The 27,330-nt window shown below is 42.4% G+C and overlaps 1 protein-coding gene across 4 annotated transcripts in view; it reads left to right on the top strand.

Moving 5' to 3' along the window:
* The window catches only part of CCDC171 (coiled-coil domain containing 171), a 209,797-nt gene that overhangs the window by 162,649 nt on the left and 19,818 nt on the right, over positions 1–27,330 (top strand). For all 4 annotated transcript variants that reach the window (XM_083482216.1, XM_083482214.1, XM_083482215.1 and 1 more), the window contains one exon: positions 15,559–15,711. In XM_083482216.1, the coding sequence (XP_083338342.1) occupies positions 15,559–15,711 (153 nt within the window). The remainder of the gene's footprint in view (positions 1–15,558; positions 15,712–27,330) is intronic.

The raw sequence follows: 27,330 nt of genomic DNA, 5'->3' as shown, positions 1-27,330 counted from the left end.
GTCCCTAATAATAATTTGACTAGTTCATTTGTGGTCTCAAGCACTGTTTGGGTTCACCCACATAATTACCGCTGGAACACTTGGTGCATTATTTTATGAATCTTGCATGATGTGATTGGCATTTTAAATGGTTTTGTGCTTTTTCCAATAGAGGTTGATCTGCTACAATATATTCTACTTTGTCTCATTATGTGGAAAACGAAGCAGCGGCAATATTCTATATCATGCTATGAGGAAATAAGGCTCTTAGCTCACCTATTTGCATATTGACATTTTTCCTGCCTCTATGTTCAGTCCATTACCAAGTTGCATTGCTGGTTTCCCCCACAACATCCTACGCTTCGATAATAAATTCATGGTTTCCCATCTTTACTTCACCCGTGTCAATGCAGAGATTTAACTAATACTGGTATAGAAAGGAGTGCTTCCTCGCTTGTCTCTTGAAGTGGCACTGTTTCCTTGTTTTTTAAACACCCACCCATTTTTTTACGTACAGCTGGATGCAAAGTACTTGTGCCATTTTCAAATTAATGAAAGTGCAATGCTATTGTTACAGGGTAGCAGAGCAGGAAGAGAACCTAAAAAAAAGACCAAAAGCCTTTCTCTTAGGAATAATCGGTCTAGATGTCCCTGGAGATCAGGGGAGAAAAATGTGTTTTATACACAACTACGGCAGCCCAAATGGTTTAATCTCAGAAATGGAAGGAGGGGAAATTACCAACGAAGGAGGAATGGCAGATGAAAATGATGGAAGATTCAGAAATGGCTGGTTAAATTAGTAGAATAAGAGACCAGGAAGAAAGAGTCTTTAAGGAAAACTGGGAAAGGTTTGTAGAATATTTGAAAAATCATTGTAAAAATTTAAAACATTAGGAGGATTGGGGTAAATTCAAAAAAGCTGAGATAAAACTGAAGAAGAAAGAATATGGAGTAATTTGAATATGCAACAGCAAAGGATAACTAAATCAAACCATGGAAGGTGGGGAGGAGAGCTCGATGACAAATGCCATGTTTTTTTCTTTTGGTGAATGTAAATGTGGAAAACTTGTAAAAGTGAAAATTATAATTTTTTTTAAAAAAAGAAAGAGAACCTAATAAAACCATATAAAGTAGAATAAATGATGGCAATAGCAGAAATCATCTCATCCTTATGTCTCGTTCAGCCCAGTTGCATCAGGAGTGTAGTTTTTGAGAGGCACGAATCTGTTTCTTTTGTAAGATGAAGACATGCTCTTTAGCAAGGGCACTATCAGGTGTAGCCCTGGGCTCCATTCTAGGACTCCCTTGCCATTTTGCCAAAGGGGGTAAAAGAGACTTGGAGTTGTGTCCAGTGTTGGTCATACTCACCCGTTGTTTGGCATCCTGTGTTTTTGTGCTTGTGAACATGAAGATTTGTTTTAGCTGCTGTAGGTGACAGCCATCTACAGGCCATCTTCTGTGAGCTAAATCTCTTTTTAAGCCTCCTTAGCTTAAAGGTAAAGGTAAAGGGACCCCTGACCATTAGGTCCAGCCATGACCGACTCTGGGGTTGCACGCTCATCTCGCTCTATAGGCCGAGGGAGCCGGCGTTTGTCCGCCGACAGCTTCCGGGTCATGTGGCCAGCATGACTAAGCCGCTTTTGGCGAACCAGAGCAGCGCACGGAAACACCGTTTACCTTCCCACCAGAGCGGTCCCTATTTATCCCCGTCTTGGGGATTCGAACCGCCGACCTTCTGATCGGCAAATCCTAGGCTCTGTGATATAACCCACAGCACCACCCACGTCTCCTTAGCTTAGCGACTATCATTACATTCTGTGCCTGTGATGAAACATGTCCTTACGCTTGTCCTTGAACCTGGTTTAATTGGCTGTACCCAAGTTCCAGTATTTTAAGAGATACATAATACATTTCTCTATAATTATGTTTGCCCCAGCATCCCTAAGTTTATATACCTGGCTGCTGCTTCTGGGACTTAAAACCTAACCGCCGACCATCATTTTAGTTGCCCTTTAAATATATAAGGAGCCAGTTTACTGCATTTCATAATGGAAAAATCCACACAGCTGTAAACTATGCTTTACCATATAAGAGCTGATTCCGCCTATTTCAGTCATACTGGAGAGAGAGAGAAGCTGCAATCCCCTAATTTAACAACTGACCCATGGACTCCTGGCTGTGAGTTTGACCAAACTGTGGGAGGTAGTGGAAGACAGGAGTGCCTGGCGTGCTCTGGCCCATGGGGTCATGAAAAGTCAGACACAATTAAACGACTAAACAACAACAACAACTAGCTTCTCAATAGGCGCCCTTTAACAGTTGTCAGATGACACGTTGAAGTGTAACTGCAGATTTTGGTGACAGACCCTTGGCCCTCACCACCACTGAAATTGTGCCCTACTGCTGTGCTTGCTTATAAGAGGGGCAGACACTAGGTAGCATCAGCTTCTGTCAAGTTTTCTTCAGTGGACTTCCTCAGGGTCCATAACTACATTTTAATAATTTTAATTTTTAGTATTGTATACTGCTTTCTGTGCCATTTTTGGCAGAACTTCAGTTTATAAATTTCTAAACGAACAACTATGTCAGTCATTCCACTAGCAGTCCTTATTATTCTTTAATCCTCTTTCTCTCATTCCTTGAAGCCTGACTAAAAACAGTATGCCTATCTAAACTTGGAAGCATTCCCCCCACCCTTAAATATCTATCCCATATCAATTGTTATCATCATAATTGCCTTCCACCACTTCCAATCCAATTTTCTCCCCTTCTTCTGTGGCTTCCAACCCCTTTGCCAGATTCACGTGAAGAAAGGGATCTTGTGAAATTATGCAAATTCAAGTGGCAAGGTGGTAACACACACCAGTTAAATGTCTTTCCCATCCCAAAGTACCTTCCGCCAGTCCTTGTTCAAACGGCAAATTCTGTGGTACGCAGGATGTGCGTGGAAAGTTGCCAGTAATGTTCAGTGATATCACCCATAATGGAAATGTCAGGAGTGTTGTGAGAGAAGATCTTGACCCTTCTGTTTCCTCATCAGGAGCTCTGAAACTTCATTATTTAATTTGTTTGTACCTCAAAACTTCATCTGAAGAAGAAGAAAAAAACTCCCTGACTGGCAAGTGCAAACATGAACGGACAATTTTCAGAAATAAAATGGTACAATAAATCAACCGCAACAATTAAAATAACAGAAAGGCAGCAGCAGGGAGCCAACTGAAACAACTCAATCAACATTTTAAAAGACAGATAAAACTAAGAAAGTGCTAAGGGGGTTAAAAACCACCCCTAAATGCAGTAGGTGGCAAGTGAGCCTCCATGGGATTGCATTTCACTTTTAGGGCACCGCAGCCCAAATATTCACTGCAGCTGCAAATATGATTCTTCAGCAGGATCCAGAATAGGCTGCAAGTCTAATCCCAGCTCCGTGAAACTGTGGCCAAGGGTACAAATGCCTTTTCTATTTGTTCACAGTGCGGAGCCAGTGTGGTGTAGTGGTTAGGAGCGGTAGACTCGTAATCTGGTGAACCGGGTTCGTGTCTCTGCTCCTCCACATGCAGCTGCTGGGTGACCTTGGGCTAGTCACACTTCTCTGAAGTCTCTCAGCCCCACTCACCTCACAGAGTGTTTGTTGTGGGGGAGGAAGGGAAAGGAGAATATTAGCCACTTTGATACTCCTTCGGGTTGTGATAAAGCGGGATATCAAATCCAAACTACTACTACTCCTCCTCCTCCACCACCCATTTCTGAATGGACACCAAAATGCTGATTTAGGATCTCTAAGGAGAGAAGTTTCACTGAATTTCTCCACTTGCGCTGTGACCCGCCTAATTATAAGGCAGCACTATCTCTTAAAGCGTGTTTGCTCAGAAGCAAGTCCCACAAAACTCACTGGAACTTCGTCTGCAGTAACAGGACATCATAGAGCCACAGCTTTAATTTAGAAAATCAATGTTCTTCTTAGGACAATCTATACTTGGCAAGAAATGCCACGATGGCTCTTGTGTGCCAGTCTGCTGCGGTTTTCAGTAGAAGCAGTTTCCTTTCCATCTTCCGAATTCAAATAGGTGCTCTCCATTCTTTCCCAAATAGGAAGTCATGCCATTACTTCTCATGGCCCATTTGCCATCCTTCAGAGAGCTTCAGTTCTTGGGGTGTCTGTCAGTTTGCATATCTTAGTACATAAAGTATTGATCTGATATGTGGAGATCTTTCTTGTTCTGCTTGGTTCAAGAGTGTTCTGGAAAGTTTTCTATGTGAAAGAAACAGGCAGAAGATTCTTGTTTGGATTATTCCTTCTGAGAAGCTGAGCACAGCTGGCTTAAAACTGGTTCTGTTATCTCTCTCTTTTTTTAAAAAAAATCTTTATTAAGCAATTTTAACAAAACAAATGATCAATCAATGTAAACAATTACTTTTCTCCCCCTTTCCCCCTCCCTCTCCCAACCACTAAAGACTTCCCACAGCTCCCCTCTCTGATTTGTTTGCACATATTATTCTCTGCATGTTGTAAAATTATACATATCATTGCCTTATCTGTCATATATTCTACTAATAAATTTGTGGGTGTTTATTCAAAACCTGCCAAGAATCATTTTGTTGTTGTTTTAGATAATTTGTAAAAAGTTCCCATTCTTCCTTGAAGTCACGATTGTTCTTGTCACGTAATTTATATGTCAGCTTTGCCAGTTCCGCGTAACTCATCAGTTTTTCTTGCCATTGTTCTTTCGTTGGGGTTTCCTCATTCTTCCGTCCTTGTGCTAACAAGACTCTTGCCACTGTTGTAGCATACATAAATAAATTCTTTGTTTTTCTTGGCAGGTCTCTTCCTAAAATCCCTAACAAGAATGTCATTTTATACATTTTTTTTCAGTTCGTTATATATCATCTCCCAGAATTTTTTAACTTCTCTACATTCCCACCACATATGATCCAAAGTACCTTCTTTTTCTTTACATTTCCAACATGTATTTGACCCAGTTTTGTACATTTTTGCCATTTGTTCTGGTGTGATATACCATCTATACATAATTTTCATATAATTTTCTTTCAAAAGAGAACGGTCTGTAAATTTCAAGTCCACCTTCCACAACTTCTCCCAGTCCTCAAATTGTATATTGTGTCCTATATCTTGTGCCCATTTGATCTTAACTGATTTGACCTCTTCATCTTTTGGGTGTCCACCAAGACCTTGATGGGATGTGGAAGGGGTGAGTGGCAGGAGAGAAAACACAATTGATACTGAAGTTAAGAGGGCAGGGTTTGGCTCAAAGCAGTTGCAGTGAAGGATCCTGGAGTGTGTCTGTGTTTGTGTGGGGACTGGAATGGAATTGCCTTCCCTTCTGGTGCATTTAACTTGCATGTGCCGTGCTTAGATGAAGCCCAGCACAAGTTTGGTGTCAGACGAAGATCCATGGAGAGAAGATCATTAAAGCATATACCAAACAGCTGCGGAAAAGCAGTTTCTGTCGAATGTTGTTTCCCATGAGGCCTCTTTTGAGGCCTGAAAATGCCTCAGAGTTTATAGCCTCTTCTGTAGCTGCTGTAAGGAGTTGCGGGACAAAGGAAAAAACCTGAATGCATTTTCACGCATACTCTTTTGAGAGGAATTCAAATTCGGCGGCCCACTCAACACAATGTCCTCCCCTCTCTCAAATAATAATAAAACAAAATGATTTGTGGAATGTCTTCCTTCAAAACTGTCTTTCTGAAGCCATTGACATGTTCTGTGCCAGATTAGGGGCAACTTCATACATCTTTCCTGCAGTTTTGAAGCACGTGGAACAATGAATTTGAATGAGCAACATGGAACAATGTACTTAGTTTTCCTTTAGCATCTAATTTCCCCCCTTCCCTCAATGAAAGGCCAGCAGAAATCTACAGTATACTGTCAATATGCACTGATATTTTACATCTGTAACTACTTCACGGGTTCCCCTCCTATGCGTGATGGGGAGCACAACATAACACAACACAACCCTCAAATTGTTAAGGAAAAAAATGGTGCGAATGTTGCCCTAGAAGTAGAATGGACCATTCTTTCTGCAGAATAGTCAGTGTAGATGCAGGGTGCCATTTTTATTTTACTTCGTAGCTCTGCACCAAACATTCTTTGCCTGTTGTCACTTTTTGAGCAAACTTCACAGTGAACACAACATTTGTAGTCTCTTCAGATTTTCATCCTAGTAGTTTGCTACACTAAAGTTAGGCTCACATTCTTTTGAAGTACATTTATTATTCCCTCTCTTGTTCCTTTTCATCTCTTTGTGTACATTGCCCTTAGGTAAATTTATTACCTACTAACATTCTTTTTAGTTCAGGAATTTCCTGGAGGCTGGAAGCCTAAAAGGCAAATATTAATTTGGAATTTTCTTTTCTTTCTATACTTAAAAAGCAGAAGAACCTCATCTTTGTGTTTCTAATTTTTGTTGCAGTTTCCCCCCCTGTATTATCTTATTGGTCTGCTTATGATTATAATTTTATATATATGACAACTTTCTTAGAGGTTTGATATTTGTTGTTCTTTTTTCCTGCTTCTGTTCAGTTGATAAAACTTTGTCTAGACGAAAGTCGATCCTCCTCACCACCCACTGCCAGGGAAAGACCAAAATCTCTAATTTTGCTGAAGTTGATATTGCTATAAAGTTGAACGCCAATGCTACCGCATAGTGGAAGGTTTTATGAATAGTATTAGATGATGTCATCCTCAGAGGAGACCCACTGAAATCAGTTAAGCATGACCAAGTCCCCTGATTTCAATGGGTCTAACCTTTCAATGGGTCTAACCTAGTTGGATACAACCCAACATCAGCATTCTAAAATCTTAGACTACTTAAAGCCTGGCAAAAAGAAATATTGGTAATAATAATAATAATAATAATAATAATAATAAATGTATCCATCTACGAAGACACATACTTCACTTAAATGATTTTTTAAATCAGTGCTCAGTTTATACTTTATGGTTAATATTAACTCTTCTGAACTGTTCAGATAAGGAACTATTCTTCAACTGTCTACTAAATATCCTTAAGTGCATAAATGTGTTTACTCATATCTTTAATAAGCCTCAATTATGCCTTATTTCGATTTTCTATTGTCACAGATTCTCAGGAAAATGGCCACTGGATACAGTAAACAGTGCCGGATTTAGGGCAGTGTGGGCGGTTCTGCAACACAGGGCACTAAGCTGAGGTGGCCCAAAATAGTAATAGTAATAATAATAATAATAATAATAATAATAATAATAATAATACCTATATTTATATTGGTACTTACTCAGAGTTAGGGGTTGCCAAATGTTGTCCTTGCCCAGGGCGCCACATTACTAAAGCCCTCCCCTGCAGTAAAGAACGTTCGTTTTAATACCCCATAGATGAATGAAAGTATTAAAAATAATAACAGTTTCTTTGCAAGAAGTCATTTAGCAACTTGAGCAGTGAGAGCTCTGTTTTCTAGAACATTCTTCTTGAGCTGCTTCAAACTTGGCAATAACTGTGACTTTCCTTGATCTTATTAATTAAATGCAAAGGCATATCCTCCAACATTTCTCAGATGAAAATAGGGACGTCCTATGGAACAACACCACCTATTATTATTATTATTATTATTATTATTATTATTATTATTATTATTTTGTTTATACCCCACGCATCCTGACTGGGTTGCCCCAGCCACTCTGGGCGGCTTCCAACGCATATAGAAATGTAATAAACATTAAACCTCAAGAATCGTCCCTGTACAGATGTATTCTAAAGGTTCTATAGTTCTTTATCTCCTTGGCTCGAAAACTCTGTATCCTTCAACATTTATCCAGTTAAAATAGGGATGTCCTAAGGAAAAGCGGGACATTCTGGGATCAAATCAGAAACTGGTACGGCTTCTGTAAATCCAGGACTGTCCCTGGAAAATAGGGACACTTGGAAGCTCTGACCATGTGAGTCTCAGAAGGTGAGCCCCAAATGCAACGCAGCTCTTGGGGTGAAACAGTTCCCCACTGCTGATCTATCAGAATTTTACCGGGGGGAAGGAACATGGAACATTACAGTGGTACCTCGGGTTAAGAACTTAATTCGTTCTGGAGGTCTGTTCTTAACCTGAAACTGTTCTTAACCTGAAGCACCACTTTAGCTAATGTTGCCTCCCGCTGCCGCTGCGCGATTTCTGTTCTCATCCTGAAGCAAAGTTCTTAACCCAAGGTACTACTTCTGGGTTAGTGGAGTCCTTAACCTGAAGTGTCTGTAACCTGAAGCGTATGTAACCCGAGGTACCACTGTAGACTGATCCATAGTACCAGCAGTCAGAAGATCTACAAGACCAAGTCAACAGCTTTTGGCTGGTGGGGGAATCAACTCATTATGGCTTCACTGAAGAATCACACTGTTTAAACAAGGGTGGCCCTGGGGTCATAGACTCAAAAGAAAAGTCCTTGCTTTAAACTCTCTATATCTCAGTAGTCTGGGGAATAACAAAGAGAAATGGGTGGTTAGATTACATACCCTCCAACATTTCTCCGATGAAAATAGAGACGTCCCATTCCATAATGATAATTTTCTATTTATACCCCACGCATCTTACTGGGTTGTCCCAGCTACTCTGGGCAGCTTCCAACATACAGTGGTACCTTGGGTTAAGAACTTAATTCGTTCCAGAGATCCGTTTTTAACCTGAAACTGTTCTTAACCTGAGGTACCACTTTAGCTAATGGGGCCTCCCGCTGCCTCTGCTGCACGATTTCTGTTCTCATCCTGAAGCAAAGTTATTAACCCAAGGTGCTATTTCTTGGTTAGCAGAGTCTGTAACCTGAAGCGTCTGTAACCTGAAGCATCTGTAACCTGAAGTGTCTGTAACCCACGGTACCACTGTACATGTTCAGCGAGCTGTTTCTGGAAGTTGGTATTGGCCCAGAGGTCATTTCTTAAAATTGGCCAATTCTCTGGGAGTAAACTCTGTTGCCACCGTGTTTATAATTTATAATTTATTATTTATACCCCGCCCATCTGGCTGGGTTTCCCCATCTGTATAAGATGTTTTCTTAAGAATATAATATAATGTACAATAGAAAAGTAAAAAGGTCAAAAGGACAGGAAGGGGGTCACTCAGGAACCATTTGCTCTCTTATTACTTCCTTGCGTTTGGTTACTCCTGAGTAATTTGTTACTGTTTCTACTCTAAAATTGGCAGCCTCGTGTATGTTTTAGGCTTTATTAACTTACATCCTGTGTTTCAATTTAAAATGGCTTTTTAATGCTTGAAATTAAAATTCTTCAGCCTTCAGAATTGCTGTGGCTAGCTTTCCTGCCCCACTGACATTCTTACAATACTCCCCAGTCTGGAAGGGATTTCGGTTTTTAAATGAACGTTCCATATGAATCTGTCTGGGTTGTAAAAAACGGTTCAGGAAGACATGATTGCTTTCTAATCAAGAACAGTATAACCCTTCTTTTTTTGTTGTTGGTTTTATTTATAATGATAAGTGACTACTTTCAAATGTTCTGTTGTTAGTTTCCCTGTAATAGTATTGCGAATTCAGTAAGAAATCAAGAGGCTGCATTTCTCTATCAATCTTCTTCTTCTTCTTCTTCTTCTTCTTCTTCTTCTTCTTCTTCCTCTTCCTCCTCTTCATCATCATCATCATCACCGTTTTTTGAAAGCAGTGTGTGGGATCTCGAGAACCGTCACTGGAGTTTCTCTTCTACAGCAGGATTTTCCACTTTGCACCCCCCCCCCAATCTTTTGCTGAAGGCTGGGGCAAACCCTCTGCCATCGCAGGGATTTTAGAACATGGAAGCTACAAGCAGAAGGTGAATCTAGCAGAATTCAGGTGATCTTTCCTGGCTCACCTTTGCACAAGCCCATCTGCTTCCGACTGCACTGGCCGCCAATTAGTTTCCGGGTGCAAACGGCTCAGGACCACAATGCCTCAAGGACCGCACCTTGTCATATGAACCGATCTGGACCCTGAGATTATCCTCCAAGCCGTTCTTCATGTGACTCCTCCTTCTTTGGTGATCACTCGTAGCCAACTAAGATTGTCTCCCATAAACACAGTTTTTAACAATGAATCCATAAGTGACTGTGGAGGCCAATTCTGGATCCACAAGTCCTTCCACAGTGGGGACATTGATTTCCGGGTGGGAGTGGACCATGAAGAGGGTTTGCCAAACATGCCTTCCTCTTAGCATGTTTATTCCTTTTGTCCTGAGTTCATGTGTCTTCAAAGCCCATGACACCTTTGGTAAAGGCTGCTCTCCAACTGGAGCGCACGCAGGCCAGTGTTTCCCAGTTGTCTGTGTTTATACAACATTTTTTAAAAATTGCCTTGGGAGAGTCTTTGAACCCCTTTTGTTGACCACCAGCATGATGCTGTCCATTTTTTAATTCGGAATAGAGTAGTTGCTTTGGAAGATGATCATCAGGCATCCACACAACATGATCAGTCCAACAAAGTTGATGTTGAAGAATCAAGACACTGGTGATCTTTGCTTTTTCAGTACACTGGCATTAGTTCGCCTGTCTTCCCAAGTGATGTGTACAATTTTTCAGAGACACCGTTGATTTAATCTTTCAAGGAGTTGGAGATGGCGTTTATAAGTGGTCCACGTTTCACAAGCATACAGTAAGGTTGGTAGTACAATAGCTTTGTAAACAAGCATTTTGGTTTCCCTGCAAATGTCTCTGTGCCTCCTCCACAGGAGGTCTGGAGGGTGGCAACATGAGAACAGGACCTTTTCTCCAGTGGCTCCCCATTTGTGGAATGCTGTCCCCAGGGAGGCTCACCTGGCTCCATCATTATCTCTGGCACCAGGCTAAAACCTTGCTATGTAACCAGGCTTTTGACCTTTAAATATCTGTGGCCTTTTAGAAGTGGGTGGGATGTTTCCAAATGTCTCTCTTTCCTTTGGTTTTAATGTACCTATGTGGGATTTATTGTCTGTCTGCATGGTTGTAAGAGCTTTGGCAATTCAAAAAATTCTTATACCAAAGAGAATAATTTCGCACCAGTAAATTCTGTGTGATGCCGGTTTCTGGTGTAAATGTGGCAAAGCCAGAAGATAAACGTTTCAGCTAACCAGCACAATAAAGGTCCAGACATTGCGCCTTAAACCAGGCACATCTGAGGAATCTGGTTCCTTGGGATGGAAGGGTAGAAATGGACTATCAGTTAAAAAATGGCTGGACTCTGCAGAAACAGCCTTGCAGAGGATAGGTGATATTCAGTCTGAAATTTAATGTACTATTTTAAAACAAATTGTAAAAAAAGAACAAAGGTATTGAACTCCGTAAAACAGAAAAGGAGTTCTGTATTATAGAAGTTATAGACTCTTCGTCCTACTGTCTATAGGAAAAAAAGTCAAAAACAGAAATCTTGATTTTTCTTAATTACCGCACAGGTTACTTTGTGCTGAGTCAGCAATAAATCCATTCTTGGCAGCACACTAATAAATACTGTGAGCTACTGGAAATATCATCTTTCCACTGAGATTTAAATATGAGTCTCTGAACACATGATACTGAAAATTCCATGGTTCCTTTTGGGAAAGTAGGAAATGTTACCCCAAAGAACTTGTCCGAATTAAAATGTATGTAGCGCTGTCTAAATTTCACTTGGGAGATTAGACTGGGTTGCAGTTGATTCATAACGCCTATAGTTTCTTATGATTGCATAACGTACTGTTCTATCTGGTCATTTGTACTTGTCTATGTTTCTGATATTTGAACAGTATTGAACAAGTGGGTTTTAACCTTTCTCTGTGTTGCTTTTTTTAAAAAAAGAACAGAGATTACCCTTTTGTAATTGAGAATTAAAAAAAAGTTAACGTGAGAAAAAAGGAACATGTTTCTCTATAACGTAACTGTTTAAGTAGAATTGTTTCTTCAACACTTTGCGTGAAATATCTAGTGGTTGGAATTGAGGGGTTGGGGAAGCTTTTTCACAAGTATTTCTGTTAAACAGTTTTTAAAAATTCCCTTAGCTATGCCATACAAATCAGTAGCGACTTTTGCCTGTGCACTGACATAATTCACAAATGATGTGTTTCAAGCACAGAGACCATGTGTAAAAACGCTCTTGGATTTGCTGTATTCAATATAGACTCGTTATATCAGTAGCAGTGAGCAAAACCCCCCAAGTACAATAGCTGACGAACTATCGGCTTGCACCAAAATACTGAGTTGTGCCCATTCCTGCATTGTAGGGAGTCCAAATAAATGAATATTAGGGTCCCTTCCAACTCTCCAACTCTATGCTTCTATGAACCGGCATCCCTGATATAGCTATAGTTGTGTACAATAGGATATGCATAGCCCAATATGATAGCGAGGCATGAATACAGCAATCTGGGCCATATCCTGCAAATAAAGGCAGTGTTTGAAAGCACACTAAGGGTTGGAATCACACTGTGATTCTGTGATCACAATGCAGTTTGTGTGTGGTCCCAGGCCAGCGAGTGACCCCCTGCATGGAAGGTCTTTTTCGCTACACACAGTTCCTTCTCTGTATCTGCTGTGCAAATGCGCATCTCTTTCTCCAACCCACCATCCCCTTCCATCCCAAGGTATAATACTTGCAAAATGATCATATTTCTGCTTCTTCTACAGATAATAATAATAATAATAATAATTTATTATTTGTACCCCGCCCATCTGGCTGGGTTTCCCCAGCCACTCTGGGCGGCTTCCACAGAAACCAAAAACCACTAAAATATCATACATTAAAAGCTTCCCTGAATAGGGCCGCCTTAAGATGTCTTCTGAATGTCAGGTAGTTGTCCATCACCTTGACATCCGATGGGAGGGCATTCCACAGGGCGGGCGCCACCACCGAAAAGGCCCTCTGCCTGGTTCCCTGTAGCTTCGCTTCTCGCAATGAGGGAACCGCCAGAAGGCCTTCGGCGCTGGACCTCAGTGTCCGGGCAGAACGATGGGGGTGGAGACGCTCCTTCAGGTATACTGGGCCGAAGCCGTTTAGGGCTTTAAAGGTCAACACCAGCACTTTGAATTGTGCTCGGAAACGTACTGGGAGCCAATGTAGGTCTTTCAAGACGAGCTTAATAATGTAGGTCTTTCAAGACGAGCTTTCAGATGAGCTTAATAATTCACTGAACCTCAAAAATGTTTGAGGAACACGTATAGCTGAGCTGCAGGGTTGGAATGTTGTTGTTTAGTCGTGTCCAACTCTTTGTGACCCCATGGACTAGAGCACGCCAGGCACTCCTGTCTTCCACTGCCTCCAGCAGTTTGGTCAAACTCATGTTAGTAGCTTTGAGAACATTGTCCAACCATCTCGTCCTCTGTCGTCCCCTTCTCCTTGTGCCCTCCATCTTTCCCAACATCTGGGTCTTTTCCAGGGAGTCTTCTCTTCTCATGAGGTAGCCAAAGTCTTGGAGCCTCAGCTTCAGGATCTGTCCTTCCAGTGAGCACTCAAGGCTAATTTCCTCCAGAATGGATAGGTTTGATCTTCTTGCAGTCCATGGGACTCTCCAGAGTCTCCTCCAGCACCATAATTCAAAAGCATCAATTTTTCGGTGATCAGCCTTCTTTATGGTCCAGCTCTCACACACATATCCCATGGTTGGGATATGGTATGCTAAACAGGACTCTGGTTACTCGTCTAGGCCCCAACCTTTATACAAAGGAAATAGGGACACCCTATTCAATAATGACGACAACAACAACAACACCCCATCCATCTGACTGGATTGCCCCAGCCACTCCGAGCAGCTTCCAACGTATATAAAAATATAATTCAACATTCAACATTAAAATAAAACTTCCCTATACAGGGCTGCCTTCAGATGTCTTCTAAAAGTTATATAGTTGTTTATCTCCTTGGCTTGGGGGGGTCGTAGAACTCCATACCTCCCAACATTTCTCGCATAAAATCAGGGCCATCCTAAGGAAAAGCAGGACATTCTGGGATCAAACCAGAAACTGGGATGGCTTCTCTAAATCAGGGACATCCGTGAAAAATAGGGACACTTGGAGGGTCTATACCATAGGTGTAGGAATGATCGCTGGGTTGTGGAGCACACTCCCACCCGCAGGCAGCCTCAGATACCTGCACGCGTGACCTTGGGGTGTGGCGCACACTCCCCTTCACAATAAGGCCACAGCTGTCTGAACATCTTGCCCTCTGTCTAACCTTTCACGGTCTCAGTAGTCTGCCGTGTCCTGTCTGTGACCTTTTTCTCTGAGACCTTTGTCTCCTTCGTCATACATTGTGCAAGGGGAAAATGACGCGGTGGAAACAGGTGCCAAAATAACTTTGTACCACCCCACGATCTCGGGACTGGAAGATGTGTAAAGGTCACAACCCAAAATGTATCTGCCTGGTTTTGCATATTGTGCCAATAAAAGGAGCCTCCGCAGAGCTAGCTGGCAGCTTGCTTGTGCACAGCTCACCTGCATTATCAACTCCTGCTTCATGTCCTTCACTTCACATGGGTAGGCAGACTAAGGCCCAGGGTCTAAATCCAGCCCAATTGCCTTCTAAATCCGGCCCGCGGACGGTCCAGAAATCAGCATGTTTCTATATGAGTCCTTTTATTTAAACTGCATCTTTGGGTTATTTGTGTGGCATAGGAATTCGTTCACCCCCCCCAAAAAAAAATAGTCCAGCCCCCCACAAGGTTTGAGGGACAGTGGACCGGCCCCCTGCTGAAAAAGTTTGCTGACCACTGGTCTATACATACGTTTACCAGCCTGATCATTCTAAAACATTCATTTACTTTATCAGAAAAAAAGGAAAATGCTAAAGAGCACACCATATTTTGTTTTAATCTTGGTTTATTCAGTAAAGAAATAGAATTTTTTTTAATAGCAGCCCTAATGCTATTCTAACATTTGAGAAATCAGTACAGGTCACTTCAGAGAGAAACTATAACTATAAAATGTGATTAACCAGTTGTAAAGAAGTCCAATAATCCCAATAGTGTTATACTATTTAGGTCAGATATCAAGTTACCAGCACTGCCAAATCATTTATACTCTCTTGTGCAGTTAACTTTATTATCGGTCTGATCAATATTACACGGCTGGGACATTCCTTCACTATATACCTGAACAGAATTATTTTCCCAGCTATATTGTAATCAGATTATTTACTTTCAGAGGTCTGTAACTTTCTTTAGTTTCATGCCAAATTAAATCTAATTCTTTTTAAAGGTGAGTTGGGAGAATTAGCAAGTCCATTCATTTTGAAAATGTTCGTACTCCCTCTCTGGTGTTCTTCAGAGCTTCGCTGAGTGAAATTAGCTGGGAGATGAGTCCAGAAACCTCTGTTTACACATCCAAATACATTATTCTTTAAACATTGTAGAAGAAAGTGAAATGAAAGCTTTGTGAGATTAACAGAATAGCATTTGCAGCGCTGGCAGAAATGTATACAATCTGATATATTTTTAAGAGGCGAGTATTGATGTTCAGTTTTGGGGGGAGTGTGTTCGTAAGCAAGTAAGTTATACAAACTAAATAATAAGATGTTGCTTCTTCAGAAACATGGTTAGGCACAGATGACACAGACCTGATACCAGCATTTGTATATAACAACGACTCCTTTTCCTTTTCCATCTGCTTTAGGCAATGATTGTAAGTTTCATCGATGTCTATCAACTTGCGTGCTCCAGAGTCTCTACACTCGAGAGAGAAATAGCGTCCCACCAGCATCACATTGCAGCTCTGAAATCAGAACTCCAAACAGCATGCCTTCGTGAAAATGAAAGCTTGCATTCGGTAAGTGTCTGCTTTTTTAAAATACCGTATTTTTTGCACCATAACACTCACTTTTTTCCTCCTAAAAAGTAAGGGAAAATGTCTGTGCGTGTTATGGAGGGAATGCCTACGGGTGGCATGCCTACGGATTTTCCTCCTCTAAAAACTACGTGCGTGTTATGGTCGGGTGCGTGTTATAGAGCGAAAAATACGGTAATAAAAATAATAATTTTATCCCCCCTCCCCTCAGAATTTTACTCTGCCACACAACTCTACAGATCCCTGCATTTGGTTGCATAACTGGGTTGCATTACAACCCAGTTTTTTATTTATTACGTAGCTCTGCTGGAAAGATGGAGTATATTACGCTATCTGTAATTTGACTTTTGCCCTTCAGAGCAAATTGATCACCACCCCCTGTAAAAGTCTTTATAGTTGAGGAGGAAACAGTTGAATTAATTTGTCACCCTTTTGTCCTGTACAAATGCTTGTGTGTAAGATTGCCAAATCAAAAAGTATAGCGTCACATCTCCTTTTTCTTTGGCAATGATTCCGGAGCAAAGTTTCTTTAAAGGTTTGCTACCTCCTATTAAGAAATACCGTATTTTTCCGTGTATTGGAGGGGTTTTTTGACTCAAAAATCATGTCAAAAAACTGGGGTCGTCCTATACACGGATAGTGGCGTGGGGAGGGGGGAGCTGCGTGCCAGCCAGCTGGTTGGCGTCCCGCGCTCTAGGGAGCGTTTCCCGCTCAGGGGAGCGGCTGCCCACTTTGCCAACCCTCAGCAATGGTCCCTCTGGGACAAAAAGTTTAAAAGTCAGACTTGGTTTGATAAGGAATGTCAGAAAAGCAAAAAATGCCTAGCTAGGGAACTTAGAAAATTGAAGTTAAAACAGGATAAACACAGTCTTGCTCTACAAGCTGAGGTAGCCCAATTACGATACAATTATAAATTATTACTTAAAAGCAAGAAACAAATACCGTATTTTTTGTACCATAACACTCACTTTTTCCCTCCTAACAAGTAAGGGGAAATGTCTGTGCGTGTTATGGAGGGAATGCCTACGGGTGGCATGCCTATGGATTTTCCTCCTCTAAAAACTACATGCGTGTTATGGTCGGGTGCGTGTTATAGAGCGAAAAATACAGTATATTATGAACACCAGCGGAAAACTTTGGGAGATGCAGCACTTCAAAAGGACTCACAGAAATTTTGGCATCTGGTTACCCAAGGCACAAATGGGCTGGGCTACTCGTTAGAAGCATCTGTCCAAGGAACGGATTGGGTGACATATTTTACAGGAATATATGGCCCCTGTCCTGACTCACCCCCACAAGTTTACTATACTCAGTTATTAGAACTGCCAGAATGGCCAGACGTCACGCCCAATCAGATTAAGAGGCTAATTGCAAGCCAACCAGCTAATAAAGCTCCAGGAGAAGACATGATCCCAATGGAGATCTATAAGATAAGACCTGATTTCTGGTCACCCATTTTTGCAAAATTGTTTTCATACCTTAACAGCTCAGGTCGCATACCTGAAGGGTGGAAGCTGAGTATAATTGCCCCATTATATAAAAAGGGTGATAAGAAAAATCCTGCCAATTATACACCCATTAGTTGGTTAGATGTAGCCTCCAAACTATATGCCAGGCTCCTTCTTGGGAGACTAGAAGAATGGGCAGATACAAATAAGGTGATATCTGAAGTCCAGGCAGGTTTCCAAAGAGGGAAATCCACATTGGACCAGTGCTTTGTGATGAACTTTCTTTGTGGTCCCTCTGGGGTGATGGCGCATGTGCAATTCCCCCTAAAGAAGCTCAACAACTTTGGGCCATCTCCCCTCATTTTCTTTAAATTTAGTCACCTAAAATAGGGGGTGCCTTATACATGGGGGCATCTTATACACGGAAAAAATACGGTAATATTGTTAGTTATTTTTTCCGAACCAAACTGGTGAATTAAAACGTGAATATTCTCCATGGACATCTATATTTTCAGTCATAGCATATTCTTTGCCGATGAAACATGGGGTTTCTCTTCCCCACCCCGTACTACAAGATTTAATCCAATTTCAAGTCTAATTTAACCTATGAAACATTATTGCCCACATATAAATTAAGGCTAACAAAGGGAGCAATCCTTACCTTGTGGGAAGGGCAGATGAGGGTTGCTTGGACCTTGTGGATCAGGGAAGGTAGAGGAGAAGGTCTGTCACCCAAGGCCTCCTTCTTGGGGTGGAAGAAGACATTTCCACCAAGATCACTTGTTTGCCCATTAGTCCCTCAGGGATGTTAGGATATGAAAGTGATGTGTTGGGGGCAGTTTGGGGGAGGCTGTGGATCAAAAGTTATTTTCTCTCCCATTGAAGTAATTGAGATGGGAAATAACAAATACATGTTTGCAGAACAACTACGGGTTCAAGATTGTGGCTTGTCTCACCCCTGAACCAAACCACACTCTGCGGACAGACCTGTGGTCCAGACATTAAGACAAGCCACGGTTTAGCTATCAGGCCATGGATTCATACATTACTTCTTTAGCTTTTTAGGGCGAAAGTGTGGTGTGGGGTTGCATCTGTGCACTTTTGGAAGCCATCATCAGGCAACATCTGATTGGATTTTACTCTGATCCTGATCTGATTTTAGGATATATTTTAATTGATTGCCTGATTTTATGTTAATGTGTTATACATTGGATGTTAGCCGCTCTGAGCCTGGTTTTGGCCGGTGAGGGTGGGGTATAAATAAATATTATTATTATTATTATTATTATTATTATTATTATTATTATTATTATTATTAACACACGTGCAAAATTTAGAATCAGAGTCTTAACTGGCCTAAAACTCTTTACGTATCTTGGGCATCTTGCTTGGTTTTTACATGTTCAACTCAGCATCTTTTTTCAGATGTTCCTTTTTGTCTCCGTCTGAATATTTGTTGCGATTGCTACTGGTGCTTAAGTTGTGAACAAGGGAGTGGGCGCCGTGCCAAGTGCAGCCTGCTACGCAGGGAGCTGCTTTCCTCTGGCCAGAGAGAGCTTTGAGGAAAGTTCATTCTAACAAACTCTTTTTGAAGTGGAGCGAAAAGCCTCTGAAATCATGCTTTATAAACTATCCAGGTCCCATGTACAGACACAAAGTGTTAGCATTGTATTACTGCAGCTGCATGTTTTGGAATGCAAAACCTATCAAAACAGAAAACGTCTCAGCTATATTACCCATCATTCTTAATTAATGGGTAATATTTGCATACACAATGGATAATTTGCACATAACTAAATAGGTCTAAGCCTGTATGGGCTCCCAAATTTTTTCAGAATGCAGGACTCTCAAAATCCTTAAAAGGAGATGAATATAACACTTAGTTTAGCAACATTCATCTCAACTGATACTGTTTTAGTTTATGCCTATCTGTCATTTATTTATTTATACATACATACATACATACATACACACCCCACCCATCTGGCTGGGTTTCCCCAGCCACTGTGGGCAGCTTCCAGCAAAATATAAAAACATAATAAAACATCAAACATTAAAAACTTCCCTAAACAAGGCTGCCTTCAGGTGTCTTCTAAAAGTTGTGTAGTTCTTTATGTCCTTGACATCTGATGGGAGGGTGTTCCATAGGGAGGGCACCACCACCGAGAAGGCCCTCTCTGCCTGGTTCCCTGTTGGTCTTGTTTAATTCAGTGATTGCTTATTCAAATATTCCCAAGTTTGGCTTAGGAAAGAGTCTGGGCAACTCTTGTTTGCATCACATGGCTCAGAACCATACCTGTGATCATGTCGAAAAGAAACAATAAACTTGAACTTCATGGAATCATCAAATCTTTGAATTGTAGAGTTGGGAGGGACCAGCCCCCTGCAATGAAGGAATCTTTTGCCCAACTTGGGGCTCAAACCCATGACCCTGAGATTAATAATAAATAATAATAAATAATTTTTTATTTATACCCCGCCCTTCCCGGTTCAGAAAACCAGGCTCAGGGCGGCTAACAACAGATTTAAAACACTTAATTGATGCAACAAAAACAGCATAAAATACAGTATAAAACATGATGAATAAATTCAGAATTCAAAAATCAATTTTTTGGGGAAATCCATCCAATAAGCATTAGATTATCACCAGGGCTAGCTGGATAAATTAGTCCTATTTGGGCCAGTGAGGAGACCGGGGGAGAATTAGCTGTGGGATCCCAGAGCAGTAATCTTCATAAAGAGGGGAGGGGGAATAAAAGGAAGGGGAATAAAAGATCAGGTTAAAATCAAATTGAAAGCCAGGTGGAATAGGTCTTACTGGCCCTGCGGAAGGAAGTTAAATCCTGCAGGGCCCTGGTCTCATGGGACAGAGCATTCCACCAGGTCAGAGCCATCACTGAGAAGGCCCTGGCCCTGGTGGAGGATAATCTGACTTCCTTAGGGCCCGGGACCTCTAAACTATGATTATTCATGGACCTTAAGGTCCTCTGCAGGGCATACCAGGAGTCTCATGCTCAACCAACTGAGCTATGCATGGCTGAAGCTATATCATGGTTGATATACCTAGAGGCATTCGAACAAATATGCACATTGTCCACATATTCATCAAGGCTTGTCCTTCTGCGGAAGGCATGTTTTGCTTTCTGTTAACTAAACAACAGCAACAACCCCAAAACACAACAGCAACCAAATAGTGGACAAATCCACCACTCCAGAGTATGATTGCCACCCACAATCCCACAGAAGGAACAGCTATTCCCATTCCTTGCTTGAGGGCAGGGAAATCCTGTTGTTGGCACTGGGAAACGAGGTTATTTCTGCAATCGTTAGGCACTAGGAAACAAAGTTATTTCTGCAAACGTTAGGAGGTTTTAGTTTAGAATGCTGAAGTTTTTGTGCACAAAGAACGGAAAAAATGTCCACCTGGCCGCAGACAAAGAGTTATGCAATTATATTGCATATTGGGAGGAATTCCCAGCAATTACTCAAACGTTTGGAATCTAGATAGTATCACAAAAGAGAGGGGAAACGGGCAAAAAAGAATGAGGAGGAGGAGGATGGAGTGAGACAACCTGAGGAGACGGGGATTGCATGCATGAAGAGGGGATGGGAATGTTCCGGGGTCAGGAGGACAGCTTCAGATCAAGGGAGGGGGGGAGAATTATGAGCCTCAGGAGAAGATGGTTGCAAGTGAGATAACAGCTGGAGAAAGAGCTGGGCTGTCATCCTACCACTGGAAATATCAAGAGTTGTTGCTTTTGGATGCAAATCCCCACTAATATCGCAATCCAACCGCCGCCTGTGTCATTAATGCTTTTATGCGGTTTTGTGTGTGGTATTTATTTCATTTGTTTTCCATGAGGTGTCGTTGTGATGAAATGCCACATGCTGAGCTAGGTAGAGATGACACAATTCAGGAGACCTTTGGACAGGCAGTCTGAGAATGTTTGGGGGAAAACAATGTTGTTATGAATCATAGATCTGAGGGCCTTCCCAGATAGTTTTGAGCACAGCCAACGAAAGTGTTACTCATTTCTTGTCGGGTTCCTGACACGTCTCTTCTGCACAGCTCTTTGGTCATAGAGACATTGCATTTTCCCAGGAACTGCAATGCTAAGTGCTTGGAAATGTTCCTTTCCCACTAGCAAGGTGTCTTGCAATTGCTACTGCTGCATGGAGTGTGACTTTGTATATGATTAAATGGTAGATGCTTCACAAAGCTGAAATAAAAAGAAGAAATTACAAAGACTTATTAAAAGTCCTGTTCTGGAGGATAGGACTCAGACCAATGGCTTCAATTACAGTTGCACCTTGGAAGTCGAACGGAATCCGTTTCGGAAGTCCGTCCGACTTCCAAAACGTTCAGAAACCAAAGCGTGGCTTCTGATTAGCTGCAGGACGCTCCTGCAGCCAATCAGAAGCCGCATCAGACATCCGGCTTCCCAAAAAATGTTCAAAAACCGGAACACTCATTTCCAGTTTTGATTGTTCAGGAGCTGATTTGTTTGACAACTAAAGCGTTCGACAACCAAGGTACGACTGTACGAGAAAGGAGATTGACATTGGAGCGGTCTCCTTCCTTGGAGGTTTCTAAGCAGAGGTTGGATGGCCATCTGTTATGGATGTTTTAGCTGAGATCCCTTCATCGCAAGGCGTTGGACTAGATGACGCTCGGGTCCCTTCCAACTCTACAATTCCGTGATTCCATCTGTCAAGCAGAAATGCTTGCGCAGGCGGAACTGTAGTACAGTCATACCTCATGTTACGTTTGCTTCATGATACGTTTTTTCAGGTTGCGTCCCACGGCGACCCGGAAGTACCGGAAAGGGTTACTTCCGGGTTTCACCGCATGCGCAGAAGCACTAAATCGCGCCGCGCACCTGCGCAGATACAGCGCTTCAAGTTGCAGGCTTTTCAAGTTGCGAACGGGCCTCTGGAATGTATCCCGTTCACAACCAGAGGTACCAATGTATTATTGTGTCACTGAATTCCACCTTCTCATCTTGTCAGCCAGGCAAGCAAGCAAAAGTATTGCAGTATTGCAGTTCAAGGACTTATTTCAACTGGGCAGAAGCCCTCAGGGACCGTGTGGCACATGGCCAATGAGGAGTGAAGCTTGGGGCAGAATCTAGAGGGTTAGAGTGGCAGTGGGTGTTTGGCCTAAAGTATCGAAATACCCCATCCCTACTGCCCTCATGGGGACACGGGTGGCGCTGTGGGTTAAACCACAGAGCCTAGGACTTGCCGATTAGAAGGTCGGCGGTTCGAATCCCCGCTACGGGGTGAGCTCCTGTTGCTCAGTCCCTGCTCCTGCCAACCTAGCATTTCGAAAGCACGTCAAAGTGCAAGTAGATAAATAGGTACCACTCTGGTGGGAAGGTAAACGGCCTTTCTGTGTGGTGCTCTGGTTCGCCAGAAGCGGCTTAGTCCTGCTGGCCACATGACCCGGAAGCTGTACGCTGGCTCCCTCAGCCAATAAAGCAAGATGAGCGTCACAACCCAGAGTCGGCCACGACTGGACCTAACGGTCAGGGGTCCCTTTACCTTTACTGCCCTCATGAGAACAAGCAGCAACAGAATAATTTGACAAATTTTCCTGCTTTGTGTGTGTGTCTGTAAAAATTATTTCCTCTTCAATATGAAGTTGTTGTTTTTTGCTATTCCACGTATGCTAGGCATGTGAACTTTTACCTTGTCAAGCTATCGTAGTATATTTGAAAATTGTAGTAATTTGATTAAAACGTTGCCTATAAGGCAAAGGGGCAAGTTAATAGAATCCATATGCAATTAAAATGCAGAACTAAACGTAATCAGACCCCAGTGACTAGGGCTTTCGTAGTGATAGTCTTACCATGGCCTCTGAGGTTGAAAGTTTATGTTTAAAGTTCCCCATTGCAGCAGTTCCACAGAGCATGGGCCAGATGACAGTTCAGTGTGACCAGGGCATAGGTAAGTCATAACAAGTGCTAACCAGCTTCTAGATACTGAAGGAGTTGCAGGTACCTCTCTCCCTTTTAGCAGGTGGTGTCGTATGCAAAACACTTTGGGTTTGCTTCTTAAAGAAGTGCACTCAGCAGCGGTTCTCTTCTATAAACACTTCGAGATGACGGGTCTTGCTGTGGGAACGTTGCGAGGGCCTTTTATATCTTTTTATAAAAAACAACACGGCTATTTGATTTGTGTGAATCATGTTAGAGGAATCATCTGACAGCCAGAGACTCGACTCTGCGCACCAAGTCACAAAAAGGGTTTACTTTTTCTTTCCTCTCCCCTCCCCCCCCCTTTTTAACCGAATTTGAAGGAAAGCAACCCAAAACTTATTTTCTCTGGACAGTTTTAAGAGTCAACATCCTGTGTTGGAGTTCTCTAATCATCACCAGCACAATTTACAATCGGAACACACAGAGAGCCGGTTCAGACCAGCTCATCTGTTGATCTTGGCAGAGGTCCCTATTCTCACTGCGCACAGCTGCCACCCGAGAGACGGGGACTCGGCGCACGGCTGGAGGAGGGTGGGTTGCAAGTTGGTCAAGACATGAACACATAGGCCTGCTTCATTTCAACAGATGCGCCCTGCTTTCCCGCCGCCTCCCCCACCACCACCCTCCAAATAGTATTTTCTTTTTACTGCCTCTTTTAAAACACACACTCACACACTCACACACAAACTGAAATTAAATGAGGACCTCTCATGAGCCACTGCGCTCCAGGCATAAGAAATTATAATGTCTGGCTTCCAGAAACTGTCCCGTCAAAATGTGCTTCTGATTAGGTGGCTTAATTACAGCTGTGAAAACAATGTTGATTTAGGCCTCTAGGTTCCAGTGCATGTCAGCCGTTATTAGCTAGCCTTGGACTGAAGCCACCATTCTCAAACTCTGCACCGCGAAAGTCACACACTGCCTTGACAACTTTTTATAAAGGTGGAAAGGTTGCCAGGAGCAAGACACTTATGCAAAATATTTTTCATTGTGCAAATTCCAAATGTGACACAATTGATAGAGATGAAATGGACAGGTCCTGTTGGGCTTCGCCGAGGCCCAAACTCCCAGGTTTTCCCACCAAATATCCCCATTTTAATAAAGTTTTTATAAACTTTGACTGACATAATGCTTAATTTTAATTCCTTTAATTCAGTTTTAGTCCAAATCCAGCATGTTGGTTTAACCACACAGTTTTATTGCATCTAAATTTTCCTGACAGTTTCATTTGCTGTCGGGAAATAAAATTGCCATTTTTGCAACATGGGAAATAATGGCCAGTTTCAAATCCAATATGTTTGAAACTTCCTTTGCCTCAAGCAGGTTAAGGCACACACTTAAACTTACTTTTTTGGAGGGCAGTGGGAGAAAGCTCATTAAATAGTTTTAATATTTTAATATAAGTAACACTTTTCTCAGTGGGAACTCTTATTATTAGGCTTATGTATTTACACCTGCAGATAAGTAAAGTTTAGAGTAACATACTGCTTCCTTATTTTAAATGTCCCAATGTAGCTTCACTTTTGCGAGAGAAAATTTGAGGTGGTAAAACTTATTTTGTGGTAATATTTGAAGAAGAACCCAGTTCTGTTGCTGAGATGATACAGGGAGTTGATATATTTAGCAAGCTAGATCTGTTGAAATTACCTCAGTGAGATGAAGGATGCTAAAATACAAAGGATGCCTTAACTGATTTTGGATTTTAACGTATATGGAGAGGGAAGCTGAGTACATTTGGTACATTCCCACAGATTCTTTACAGAAGACTAGAACTAAAGTTGTTTTAAGTACCAGCAAGCTTTGTTCCCATCTACCTTGTGAGCAACCTAATAACATTATTTGGACTGATCACAATTTCTGAGCAGTCTCAAAACATGTTGCATTGTATTTGATGGGGGGGGGGAGGAAAAACCATGTTCAGCGTATAACACCTCGTTTATGGGATTTGAACTCGTTGTCAAACTCCTGGCGGGGCAGGTTCAGGATTTTGGTACTCACATATAAGGAAGGCCCTCCACAGTTCAAGGTGGAGATAGCTATATTCCTGACAGAATCCCTGTTGAAATTGGACAGGTGCTCATTACCTGTACTTTCCAGAAACAACTGGATTTTTTCCAATTGAATGAAAAAGTCTCTGCCATCACTGTTTGTTTGGTATTCCTTTTAAACCTTCAGTTGGTTTCCGGGCATAATTCAAAGTGTAGGTGCTGACCTTTAAAGCCCTAAACGACCTCATCCCTATGTACCTGAAGGAGTGTCTCCATCCCCATCAAAACAAACAAACAAAATTCCTTCCAGTAGCACCTTAGAGACCAACTAAGTTTGTTATTGGTGTGAGCTTTCGTGTAAAGAAGTCTGATCATAAAAAGGCTGATCGCCGAAGAATTGATGCTTTTGAATTATGGTGCAGGAGGAGACTCTTGAGAGTCCCGTGCAAGAAGATCAGACCTATCCATTCTTAAGGAAATCAGCCCTGAGTGCTCACTGGAGGGACAGATCCTGAAACTGAGGCTCCAATACTTTTGCCACCTCAGGAGAAGAGAAGACTCCCTGGAAAAGACCCTGATGTTGGGAAAGAATGAGGGCACAAGGAGAAGGGGACGACAGAGGACGAGATGGTTGGACAGTGTTCTCGAAGCTACCAGCATGAATTTGACCAAACTGCGGGAGGCAGTGGAAGACAGGAGTGCCTGGTGTGGTCTGGTCCATGGGGTCACGAAGACGGACACGACTAAACGACTAGACAACAACACAGCAGACCAACACAGCTCCATCCCAATCATTCAGCCCAGACACTGAGGCCCACCTCTGAGAGTCTTCTGGTGGTTCCCTTACTGCGAAAAGCGAAGTTACAGGGAACAAGGCAGAGGGCCTTCTCGGCAGTGGCACCCACCCTGTGGAATGCCCTCCCTTCAGATGTCAAGGAGATAAATAACTATTTGACTTTTAGAAGACATCCGAAGGCAGATCTGTCCAAGGAAGTTTTGCGTGGTTGGTGTTTAACTGTGTTTTTAGTATTTTGTTGGGAGCCGCCCAGAGTGGCTGGGGTGTCAGGGACTGGACTGCAGAGAAATGGTGGGGACTGCCTCCCCCTCTTCCTCCTGAACCTTCCAGAGAAGAGGAAGACGATATAGATTTAAAACAGTGGTTTGCAGAATAGCTATTTACCTCGGTTCCCCATCCCTGGTATGTTGGCTTTCACCCAGCCCTTTAGGTATCAAAAAAATAACATTTCTGCTGTCTCACCCAAATTAGGTGACAAGAGAAAATAGAGTTGTGCCATCAGCATACTGATAATATCTCCATCCCATAACATAAATACCACTGTCTTCCATCACCACCACCACCTAGTACTGTCCTTCCAGGTAGGAATGAAAGCACTGAAGCACAATGACCCAAGAGGGGAGTATCAGTGGCTAACTGATAGTTATTGCAATCTTCTGAGTCTAAGGAGGCCATGCCACCATGTCCTTCAAAGGCAGCCGGGACCATTTTTTCTCACTGGGAGACATTCACTGTCTCCTGGACCCAGCTATCCAGTCCTATCCTGCTAGGTGTTACGAGCCAAGAAGCCAAGGATTGAACAAACAGCTGGGAGGCCAGACTTCTCCTTGCCCATGTCCTGAAGCCATAATAACTGAAAGTCATCTAATGAAATAGGAAGAGGCAGTGCTCTAAACATGTCCTTAGGCCGAGCTGTCAAAACAGTTATATCCAAGTTGCTGCAGATGCGAGTTATTTTACTCTCACGGTGCTTAGTAAACATGTCACAACATGCCTCCAAGGGTTTTTTTAAACATTGCCTTGCCTGCCATGTTGGAAAAAGTCCCAAGGCACTCCAAGAACTTCACCGGACCGCACTCCATCAAATCAGTGATAGAGGATGAGCATTGCACTGTTTTCTGCTACTTGCATACCAGCATTCCTGCTTTACAGCCATCAGTATCCAGGTAAACCGTGGGACTAACTGAACTCTGCATGAGGGGAGATAATGCCCTTCCCAGCTGAAAAAGCATAAAATGAGGTGCCAGGTGAGCCTCTCTGGGGACAACATTCCAGAGTCAGGGCACCATCCTCAAAATGGTCATCCTTCTGTAGCAGCCCACTGCACCTCATCTGGTCAAGTGCAAATGAAGAAGGGACTGTGATGAAGATCTCAGAGTCTGGGTACG

Source organism: Podarcis liolepis, assembly GCF_965112155.1.
Source record: "Podarcis liolepis genome assembly, chromosome: 17".
NCBI lineage: Eukaryota > Metazoa > Chordata > Lepidosauria > Squamata > Lacertidae > Podarcis > Podarcis liolepis.
This window is presented reverse-complemented; position numbering and strand designations above follow the sequence as displayed.